This window comes from Solanum tuberosum, unplaced genomic scaffold (genome assembly GCF_000226075.1).
Source record: "Solanum tuberosum cultivar DM 1-3 516 R44 unplaced genomic scaffold, SolTub_3.0 scf00021, whole genome shotgun sequence".
In the NCBI taxonomy this organism is placed as follows: domain Eukaryota; kingdom Viridiplantae; phylum Streptophyta; class Magnoliopsida; order Solanales; family Solanaceae; genus Solanum; species Solanum tuberosum.
This window is the reverse complement of record NW_006238947.1, coordinates 2,384,658-2,396,338: the sequence shown is the minus strand read 5'-3', so window position 1 is coordinate 2,396,338 and position 11,681 is coordinate 2,384,658. Positions and strand designations below refer to the sequence as shown.

Genomic DNA, 11,681 nt, shown 5'->3' with positions numbered 1-11,681 from the left:
TGTCAACTGCCCAACTTTCAAAGGGCCATAACTCGCTCATACGAACTCGGAATTGAGCAAACTCGGCGGCGTTGGAAAGATCATTCCACAAGCTTCACAACCATAACTGGAACTACTCCTAACTCATCCTGAGCTGGAAGTTATGACTGCTCAAAGTTGGCCAAAAACCACTGATTTCCACACTTAGCCAATTTTCCAGATTTTTCAAATCCTTTCCAAAAATGAAAAATTTCAAATTCTAAGCCTCTTCTTAGCTATTTCAAATTGTCGGATGTTACAATATCTCCCCCTTGGGAACATTCGTCCTCGAATGAGGTTACTTTTACAGTGCTAAGAGTGTAACATCAATTCAAACACTCTATAATCAACCATGCAAACAACAACAACAATAACATGCTCAATATAATTCAAGGAGCACTAAGAAGGAATTTAATACCTTAATCTGCATTTCCTCCGGATTCAAAGAGATGGGGATATCTCTTCTTCATGTCCTCTTCGGCTTCCCAAGTAGCTCCCTCAACTAGTTGGTTCCTCCAAAGAGAAGTGATATATTTTTTAAAATTACATTAAAAGTATTATAAAGTATAAGAATAAACATCTTAAAGTATTTAAAAATCACATAGAAATTCAGTAGACTTTCTTTATTTCAGCTTTGCCATGTAAATTAAAATAAATAACGTAATATATATTGAATCAGTACTTGCACAGACTTTTTAAACTAGTTTGACATAAGTCATAAATTTAATTTAATATCATAAAATTAAAAATGTTTTCTTTATTGTTTTAAATTTTGTTAAGTTACCTCGCATCTCCTTTTTTAAAAATATATTTTACCAATATGGGTTGTGGACTTGTGGTGCAGTAATGGGACTATTTCACTAACTAGAGATCTCAAATTCGAGTCTAGGGCATAGAGAAAATCATATTGAAAACGCCGCACCAAATAGGTTTTACATAGCGCGATCCAAATTTAATTGGGGCTCTAATGCTGGCTTTAGACACTGGTAGCAAACAAAAAGAAATTGTTAAATTAAATTAAGTCATTTTTTAGATAAAAATAGGAGTATATTTTTTTAAAGTGGAGTTTAAGACCCGTTTATTTGTATATAATTAATTATTTTTGGTTAAAGGTTTATTAGTATTATTTTCACCTCACCTTCACTCAACGGTAAAAAAAAAAGTGAAGTTTAAAAGTTCAATCTAACTTCTTACCTATTCCCTAAACCATCTTTGCTTTCTTTACTTTCTGCTACCATTGGAATATATTGAAATATTAATATGATATTCAATTTAATTTGTTAAGTTATTAGTTTGATTTGTTTAGTATCAAATATTTTTCATCTTTACACTTACTTAATTCTATAAATAAAATATATTATTTAGCATAATTTATAAAATCGATGGGATAAATTCTAAATTCTAATGAGATACAAAGGGGACCAAAAATTGCTTTAATTTGGATCATATATACAATATTTTTGCCAAAATAAAATAAGATTGACAGCTTAATTAAAGAAGTCGTATATGTCCTGGAATATTGTATCAATTTGGCTTTTAATAATTTTATATGAAAAAATTATCGAATGATCAGTTTGGCTTGGATTTTTTTCTATATACTCAATACCCCATAAAGACCGTAATAATTTATTATTTTTCTCCTAAATATATATTAAATATTAATATCAGTGCCTTACTAGTTATTATTATACATTATGTAAAGTTATGTACATTATAATCCTATCGTGATTCGTGTCAAATTGTTGAAAACATCATATATTTATTTTATTAGCAGTTTTTAATTGGTTAAATCAGAAACTGAACCTAACCAAAATCTACAAAAAATATTTTATTGATTTGATTATTAGTTAAACACATTAAAAAACCGAAAATCTATAAATGGAACTGATAACACATAAAATCAAACCGCCGGCAGACAAGAAAAAAAGATGTAAATATATTTGAAAAAAAGATGTAAATGTCCAAATTACATTGTTTTGTATGCTTTAGTTATCGCATTATTTAGCAATTATTACTATTCCTTGTTTTCTAAATGTTATGTAATGGTTTTCCAATTATTTGTTATGTTTTCTCTATTTTTGTATTTCTCTTTTTCAAACTACTCACAAGATCATCATATCAGTAGTCTACGTGCTGAGATAAAATTGAATACTATAGTCAAAGAAATAAGTTTTTAGATATATGTGTAAGGAATAATTTGATATATTTCTCCCTAGCCTCATTACTGTGGTCATTTGATCTTCCATATGATGTTTTGTAGTACCAGCATTGAAGCTTCTAATGTGTTCAAAATGCAGCTGTTTTATGTCTCATATACATTCAACACATTTTCGTGTGCAAATTTTCGTGTCACTCTGACCTGTGTAGTGATCAATCATGAATGGACCTTAAGGGCCAGACTTGAAAGCCATCTTTACATGTGTTGACCTGGACTGCACTATCTCCCCTTTTAAGATAGTGAACAACCTATCTTTCCCCAATTGAAAAAAGGCTAACCACACTTACGAGATCACACTGGTTATGTTGTCGTTGAGTTGAAAGTATATGTCCCCACCATGCAACCAAGGGTTTGTCCTAGTGCTCCATGAAGTGTGGGGGTACAAGCCTTGGAGACCAGGGTTCACATCCCAACAAAGACAAAAAAACTATTACTCAAATATAAAAGCATGAATAGCACAGGAAAAAGAGTTAAAGATGGAATTCGTGAAGTACAACCTTAATTTCTAATAGAAGTACATGTTTTTGTTTTGATTCACCCTCAATCAGTGATGTCGCAACAGATGAACCTGGCTGAGTAATGTGAAAACCCATACCTAAATCTTAGCACAGATCTTAAATAGGTTAAGTTAAGAGATCTTCAACTATTATCATCACTATCTAAAGTCTAAACCAACCTATTTTGGTGAAGTACCAAAATGTTGAACCAGTCTGATACTTGACACCCTTCCCGAGCCTCAGGTCGCATCCATTGCACAGCATGTGGTGTCTTCAAGTACCAAAAGAAACACAATTAAAATCTGTTCTTGTCAAGCAGCCAGACAGATCTGAAAAAGAAGGAGAATTAATACTTGAAACATTCTATTCAACCGTTCATCTCTGATATTCCCAAGACCATAAAGAGCAACTGATGGTAAACCCTGCAAAACATGTAGTGAGATATAAATCCATGCTTCAAACACAGAAGCCTCTTATTGAAGATATCCACAAGCAGACCTTCCTGATAAGAATAGGGTGCAGAGCGATCTGTCCAACACCAGAACCACCGAGATCCATTTTACCAAAATAGTTGACAAGATTGCATGCCGAAAGGATGTCAACTGCAGATAGGTTGTCCTGTAACATAGGTGGACAATAGTAACTCCAGATCAGCACGTAAGAAAGAAAATGGTAAGTTGGTATTCAACTTTTCCGATTAAGTTTTCTGGATAGCTGATCCATAAGAATAATTTCTAAATGCTAGTCCAGAAATAACGCTGGTGTCCACCTAAACATTAGCTTTATCTGGAAACAACAAAGTAAGAGTTGTTTGAGTTCATTAGAACAAAGACGCAGACAAGTTGGGTCTTAAAATAATCAATACTAAACCTTCCCTGCAAAATCGGATATCCATCTTCCCTTTTTATTCCATTCCTAAACAAGGATCTTCAATGAATATTCTATAAGACAAAGTCATGCAGGCTCACTTTGACACTTCCTTGCACTTACCATCACTTCTCCATATCCAATTAAAGATTTTCTTTTAAGCCTTAACAATTTTCATAATGACACAACCTAATGACATTCAATTATGAACTAGAAAAAGGGTAAAACATGGCCAGTCAGGATTGATAAAGCAATCCCCAACTTGTTTGGAATTGAGGCATACTTGTTCTCGCACAATTAATATGCGAGGCGGAGTTATAGCAAGCATCCAAACCACACCCTAGGGGGCAAAACCCAAATTCGTCTGAGAGAAAACTTGTAAAATCTAAAGCACCTATATGAAATTAGAGATTGAAAAGAATAAGGTTCGCCATTCACAGTGATGAATTATTACACATAAGCAACTCGTGAGTAACTTTCAAGGACCCCAGTTATTTCCATCTTAACATTTCAACAACTTCATTTTCTGCAACAGGAGTAGCTGAAGCCCAATATTGTCCACCTTAAATGCACGAACAGATAGCATTCTTAGACGAAAAAAACAAATTATTTTTCTGTAGTTATTGTTTCTTGTTGTTTTTTGTACATTCTCATTAGTATTTTAACAAAATTAGCATCTAGCTTTTCAGCTATACATTAATTCCCTGCAAAGGAGGATGAATAACTACAAGCCATCTTCGGAGCAAAGTTGATTTGCTATTTCATAATTAATTTTTAAGAAGATAACATTGCACACCAACAGGCAAAGGTATGATCACAAATAGTCCATCCTGCTGTTCCATGAAAAGAAAAAGTAAAATAAACTTTCATGGGTTCATACCACACCAGCTGGATCATCGTGATTGCCATAAATGCTGAAAACAGGCAACCCCACATTAAAGTGAGGATCTTCATAATTTACATGACCAAATCTAAATAAGACCCACAAAAGATTAAAAAGAGAAGAAGAGAAATATTATGCTAACAAAGAAGTAAACGTAAAGTAACTTAAAGGGGAGAATTAAATGTAATCACAACTTCAGATAACTTTGCAGGAAAATCTTCAGATAGAGCATAGAAAAGGGGGAGCAAAGGAAAAAAGAAGAATTTGAGATAAACTACTTAACAGGAAAATCCCCTGATAGAACATAGAGCAAGTCGAGCATAAGATTATTGTTTCAAAAGCTTCAATTACTTTTCCACAACAAAGCATATAAGTAGTTTTCATACTTATCAATGAAAATAACAAAAAGAAATGAAGAAAAAGAGGTAAAGCATGACAAATTGACAATACAGGAAGAATAGCGATAACAAGTTAGCAGAGTTCAGATAAATGGTTATTACAGGTTAGCAAAGTTCACTGTCTGGTCACTAACAACTTGGAATTGCACCGGTTGATCATTGAGACAATAGCGGCGAAGAATTTCAATGGCTTTCACCAGTGTTGCCCTGGATGGCTTATTCTCATGAAACAGATCACCACCAAGAAGCACAAAGTCACCTGGAGCGCCAAAGTAAAATCAATATAAGTGATACGAATACATGTGTACATAATAACTGACAAATGAAATTTGAATATAGAGATAAACTATTATTCAATGTAGACACAAACACTAATCTATGTACAATATAACATAATCTACAGGCAAGAGTCAAGACGCAGGTTAGTTTTTAGAAAACCGTTTTCCAAAAATTCATGTCTTTAGTTGTCTAAACTTAAGGCAAACATTCTCCAACTAGGAAAGACAATACACCAGAACATGCAATGGTTTTTAGGTCTTTCAAGGACACGACATTTTCTCCTACTTCCTCCAACCACCATCGCTTGCCTCATACTGCTCCTGGAAACTATTCTCAACGATAGATCACAGTCGCTTGTTTCCCACAACTGTCACTTAACCACAGCCAATTTTAGCCACCATCCAACGCCTCCAGTGGCGGATGTATGTTATGGATTATAGGTGCTTAAGCACCCATGGCCTTTTCCAATAACCACTAATATTTGTTTGTAATATTTAATAATTCATTCAAATGTATTAACTAAGCACCCACTATATATAGCAATTCTCAAACTAAAAATAATTGAGCACCCATGAAATAAAATTTATGGATCCGCCACTGAACGCCTCGACCTCTATAAACAATCACTTATTACCTATGTTGCTCGGACTCTTCAAAAATGTCAACGGGTGTGTGTCGGATTTGCCAAAAGTAATGTATTTTTGAAGAATCCGAGAAGGGTGCGGCATCAAAATTGAAGAGTCCGCGCAACTAAGCTTATTACAGCATGCCCCCATCTTATCTCCACCACTCATCATTGCAATCAGAAACAACCAACACGATCTCACCTGCCCTTGAAAAAGCACAAAGTGGGCTTCACTCATGCCACCAAAATACTTTGAATATCACAAGGGGAACAATACAATGAAAAAATGGAATTGAAAAGCATTAGGATCTGCTGTCCTTTCTCTCTGACTCTGTATTTATGGTTTTGGCACTATCCTAGTGCCTTTTTTCTTTAATACTCAAGTTACCATTCTAAAAATAAAATAAAATCTCGAGTATGGGAATTGGGAAAGATGAAGAGACAAAATCATGAAAGCACCTGCCGTTCCAAGTTATCCTACTGGTCTGACTTGCATGCTTTCATGTTTCTCTGGAACAGCAACTCATGGGAAGAAACAAATCCTCTCAAGTATTCACTAGATTCCAACAAATGACAAGGGAGTGAGATGTTAACTCCGCCAATAGATAAAAGCAATTTGCCAAACCAAGTAGAGAAGAGAAATCATTTTTGCCTGTTTTTTCTCCGCGATTGAACATATCTCTTCAAATGCCTGAAATGAATCATGCCTACGTACTTCATCCTTCTCCATATAGCCCAAGTGACAGTCCGTAGCAACCAGGATCCTAATGGTGTTGCTCCACTATATAAATATAAAAAATAAATACTTCTCTGTCAAATAATATACCATTTCTATTTTAATCAAAAGGTCCACCATGATGGTGAAGCTAGCTGGCTTAGGTTCACGTGAATACATGTTTCCCTCTTTAGATTATATATAGTAGTGTTATATTTTTTAAAAAAAATATTTAAATATAGAGGTCTGAACTCAGTACTCTCTTCATTTCAAATTAATTAAATTGTTTGAGACATTTTTTATTTTTCAAATTAACTTAAATGTTCAATCTTCAAGTCTATTTTTAGAATGTTCTTCTAATTTTACCCTTTATTAGTTAGTATTGAAATTAGTTATGACTCAGGAACATTATGTCTTAATCATTCATAATGTCTTATTACTGTTGAATACTTTATTTTCCTTGTCATTTGTAAAAGCTAGAGCTACCCACTTGTGACATCTCCTCTTAGTCCTTGTCAACAGGAAAAATCGCCTTGTTTGATCACTTGTGACTACACATGAGCTATCTTTTGATATTGAGTTAGGTGAACAGTTAACTTTTTTTCATATGAGGTTATGTTTGCTATGCATTTAAGAAAGTTTTCCAATATTTTCTCAAGATGTTGGTACAAGGAAAATAAAACACTAAAATAAAAGAAAGAATGAAAACCTAAATGAGGAAAATAACAATTTAGTGAGTTAGGTTACGTGTTAACTTTCTTATATATTGTACGTTTAAAAGAGGGTTTCAGAATACAAATTAATCATGAAGTTAAAAGTTGTTTAATTAGTTAGTTTGTGAAAGAAATAATGACCAGTTTATGTATATTTTTCAGTAAGAAATAATTTACAAAGGCAAAAACGAGAAATAATGAATAAGAAGAGAGAAAATAATCATAGAAAGTTAACCTGATGCAAATCAACGAAAACCATATCAAATAGCACTAAACATTTATTGTATACAAACAAAATGCTAATTAAACATTTACTAATTTAATGTTAAACCTAGTGCATGTGGTGATCCTTTGTCTTGCTAACAGGTGGGCAAGGGAGGGATAATTATATGCTATGTGTTATCCAGTTGTAGATGTAGAGATGACGACCGTAGGTGAAGTAGATGCACTCTTTGTTAAGATTTGTGTCTTTTGTCGAACAAGCTGTGCCCGTCTTCAAAGGGAAACTTATAAAAATTGCTATTTCTCCAATGCTTTCCGCTTTTATCCATCTTCCTCTTATAAAATCAAATTGAAATACTTGAAAGTGGTATGGCATTTCAAACTCTCTTCCGTTACCAATCAAGTGAATATATAACAACATATCGTTAGAAGAGGATTGAATGAGGTAATCCTTATAAAAAGGATGATATGATTTCAACAGATCTGGAGATTCGTTATCCATTGGTGTAGCTGTTATTCTTCCTGAATCATTATCTATATCCAAACAAGTTAGAATATTTTGCATCCCGATTAATATATAAAATTTTCTCTTGAAAACGGTCCAGATTCCAAGACGCCAATCTCCAATAATTGATTGGACATCTTGTTTATGAAATTCTTCATTATAACCTGGTTTGCAGAAGTAAAAAGTAAGCAAATTCTCATTCTCATCCTCATCGTCATCATCGTTTTCATCCTCATTAATAGAGTCTGCATCCCCATCCGCATCAGAGTTCTCATCCCCATCTGAGTTCTCATCAGAGTTGTCATTCTCATGCTCATCAGAGTTGTCATTCTCATGCTCATCCTCATCCTCATTAGTGTCATCATCATCCAGAGTAGTCTCAATTTGGAAGATAACTTGACATTCGGGATCATGAGGTGGTGCAGACAAGAGGCAGTTTAATATGTCGCACTTAGCAGGAAGTGGTGGGAGTTGAATTTTTTCGTTTGAAATAAGATTCCAAAGGTAACAATCATTAGAATTAATGCTTTGTAACACAATGCTTCATTATAACCTGGCTTGCAAAAGTAAAGAGTAGGCGGATTCACATCCTCGTCGTTCTCATCATCATTCTCATCATCCTCATCGTTCTCATCATCATTCTCATCATCCACATCATTCTCATCATGCAGATCCACATCCTCGTCGTTTTCATCCTCGTCCTCATCCACATTCTCAGTCTCTTTAATTAGAAAGAGAATTTGACATTCAGGATCATGGGGTGGTGCAGACAAGAGGCACATCATTATTTCGCACTCAGTAGGAAGTGGCGGTAGCTGAATTTTATCGTTTGAAATAAGATTCCAAAGATAACAATCACTAGAATAAATACTTTCTAACAAGAGCCACTCATCAGCATAAGCACGTATAAATTTATCTTTAAGTTCAGGAATACGTCTTATATAATATCGATCTTCTGATACACTGAAAAAAGTCTGATTTTCTAGTTCCCCTCCAAAACAAATAACAAGCCAAGGATGTTGTGCAGAATACGGAGGTTGAGCAGATTCCATATTCTTTTTTTTGTTGTATTCTTCCAACTTCATCTCTGCGAAAAATAGAAACACAAATAATTAGACCTTTTAGAGAAAATTAATTTCCATTTCAAATTTGTATCTGTAAGACAGAAGAAAAAAAAACCTAAGGAAGTTTTTTACCCATGGCAAAACTCTGTTTTGTTTTCGAGGTACTGACAACGATAATTGTAATAATATGTGGTTAAAGAATCTAACTTTATATTAAATAATGATTAATGAGTTCAAATACCACAAGGAAAATAAATTAGAATAAATCTTGGACAAATAAAAAAAATTTCCTTCCTTTTCCATAAATAAAAAACATTGCCTATTATATTTCTATTTGAATTAGTTCAAATACGTTAAAGAAAAGGACAACTTTTATTTGAATAAGAACAGAACTAACGCAATTCTTGTTCTAATTTAAATAAATAGGGTAATGACAAGTCTATAACTTTCACAAACTAATTTTTTTTCTCACCGACAGACAATGGACGATGCATTGTGGTCTTGTATTCCATCGGACATAGTAGGATTAATATCATCACGTCTGGTTGCTGGAGAATACTTTATTTTTCGTGCAGTTTGTAAAAGATGGCGCTACGCACCCATGATACCTCCACCTCGTCCTTGTCAACCAGAAAAATCGCCTTGTTTGATCACCTTGCGTGGAAATACCGGAATTGTAGAATTCTTTCATCCCGTGTACAATGTTGTGACGACTACGTCTATCCCAATCTTGAAATTAAGGGGTTCCCGAATTCGAAGTTCAAAAGCTAATTGGTTACTCATGAGTCAGGGTAACCGCGGCATGTTTTTTTTCAATCCTATTAGTAATGACATAATTGAACTCCCTGATCTACAACAACAGAATGAGAATTCTTTCTCTTCTTGGACTTTTTCATGCCCTCCCGACTCATTGTCATCTGCTTGCTTTGTTGTTGGTTTTCAGTATATTGGTAATCCCCCAATAGTATACATCATCAAGGTTGGAGACAATACATGGACATATTATAACTTCTACGATGACTATGACGATGACTATAACCTATATTTTAGTTCAACCGGATGTAATAACCCCATATTTTTCAACAACAATACTATCTACGTACTTGGAGATAAAGGAAATTTGGGAATACTAACCATCAACGAAAACTCAATTCCTAGTTGGGAATTTTATGGGAGCTACTTTAGGAGTCGAAAACAAAAGTCAATCCGACAAGTTTACACGGTAGAAGATGTCGACAATGAAGGAATGTTAGCTGTTTTTCTATCTCACCATGAAGGGGATGTAGTAGAGGTTTGGAAGTACAAAATGAATGGAAAAGTGTTGGAGAGGGAAATAATAACAAGTTTAGACGATAATAAAACATTGTTTGTGAGCTCTGGAGGATCATGCTTGAAAACATGTGTTGCACCTGGCCTAGAAAACAAGATATATTTTCCAATGTTTCACAACAACAACAAAGGTGTTTTCTATTGTTTGGTCAATCGCAAATATTATTCTTTCGATTACTTTGGCCTTAAACCTTATTCAAGTCCAAATATTTTCCACTTAGTTCGACCAAGATCATGCATATGGATCGAATCAGAGAATGATTAATTGTATTCTCTCCTTTTTTGTTGCTGTTTATTTTTTCCATTAGTTAGCTTGTCTTGATAAGAGTGGAATTATTTTGACTTTTTTATGTTTTATTGTTATATTATGCAATTATTCACGTTTTTGTAACTATACTTTTTGAATTTGCTAACTTAAACCTACTTCATAGTAAAAATTACACTATTTGCCATAAATGTTATTAAAGTCCTACAAAAGATTTTGCAAGATAAACTTGCTTCAAAAAATTGTATTTCTTGCTTTGTTTTTTATACCCAGCAAGAGCTTTAAGAAAAGTCCAATCTTTTTTACTTAATTACAAATCATGCCCTGTCATTGAAGAGTATGATGAACCTCACTTTTCTATTTGCCATAGGTATCATAGGATGTGGGCTTTGGTCCACTTCCGTTTTTCCCTGTTCCATTTTGGCATAAAATTTCATAGATATTTCTCCGTTTCTATTTATTTATCAAATATATTTGACGAATCAAGAAAAAATTCTTTTTCTCCTATTATATCTTTAATTTATTAACATTAAATTAATATAAAAAGTAAATATGTTTAAAACTTTATCAATTAATAAGAGTAAAATGATAAACTCGTTATACCAATCATTATTTTCTTATGAGGTGTGTCAAGTCAAAATTTCAAAAGTCAAAAGGGTCGGAGGGAGTACATACTTCATCCGTCTTTTACTTGTCCATTATTTAAAAACGAAATTTTTTATTTTTGTTGTCAATTTTCATATATTAAGAATAATTTTTTTTAAAAAAATTATATTATTTGTTTAGTATTAATTATTTAACTTATAAATTATTTTTTTAATGAATATATAAATTCAAATATGACAAGTAAAAATGAGCTAACGTAACGTATAATGAGAAGAGATGGTAGAAAGGATAAAAAATGAGAAGAATCAAGGAAAATGTTATCCTCTTATTGGCTGAGAGTTTTCTCGAAAATCAATTCATATCCACTAATTATAATTAATAAAGTAAATGGTAAATGTTATCTTTAATTTGACTCTTATAATAATAAAAAATATTTTAATTTTTTATTTTAATAAATTAAGAAAATTAATTATTTTT

At 33.1% G+C, this 11,681-nt stretch overlaps 1 protein-coding gene across 1 annotated transcript in view; it reads right to left on the bottom strand.

Moving 5' to 3' along the window:
• Positions 1–3,189: 3,189 nt before the first annotated feature.
• Positions 3,190–11,681, bottom strand: part of LOC107059491 (uncharacterized) — a 43,856-nt gene continuing 35,364 nt past the window's right edge. Inside the window, exons 4-9 of the mRNA XM_015306051.1 lie at positions 7,794–8,411; positions 6,438–6,566; positions 5,924–5,987; positions 4,984–5,140; positions 4,481–4,571; positions 3,190–3,351 (exon numbers count right to left, since the gene is read on the bottom strand). Coding sequence (XP_015161537.1) covers positions 3,190–3,351; positions 4,481–4,571; positions 4,984–5,140; positions 5,924–5,987; positions 6,438–6,566; positions 7,794–8,411 — 1,221 coding nt within the window. The remainder of the gene's footprint in view (positions 3,352–4,480; positions 4,572–4,983; positions 5,141–5,923; positions 5,988–6,437; positions 6,567–7,793; positions 8,412–11,681) is intronic.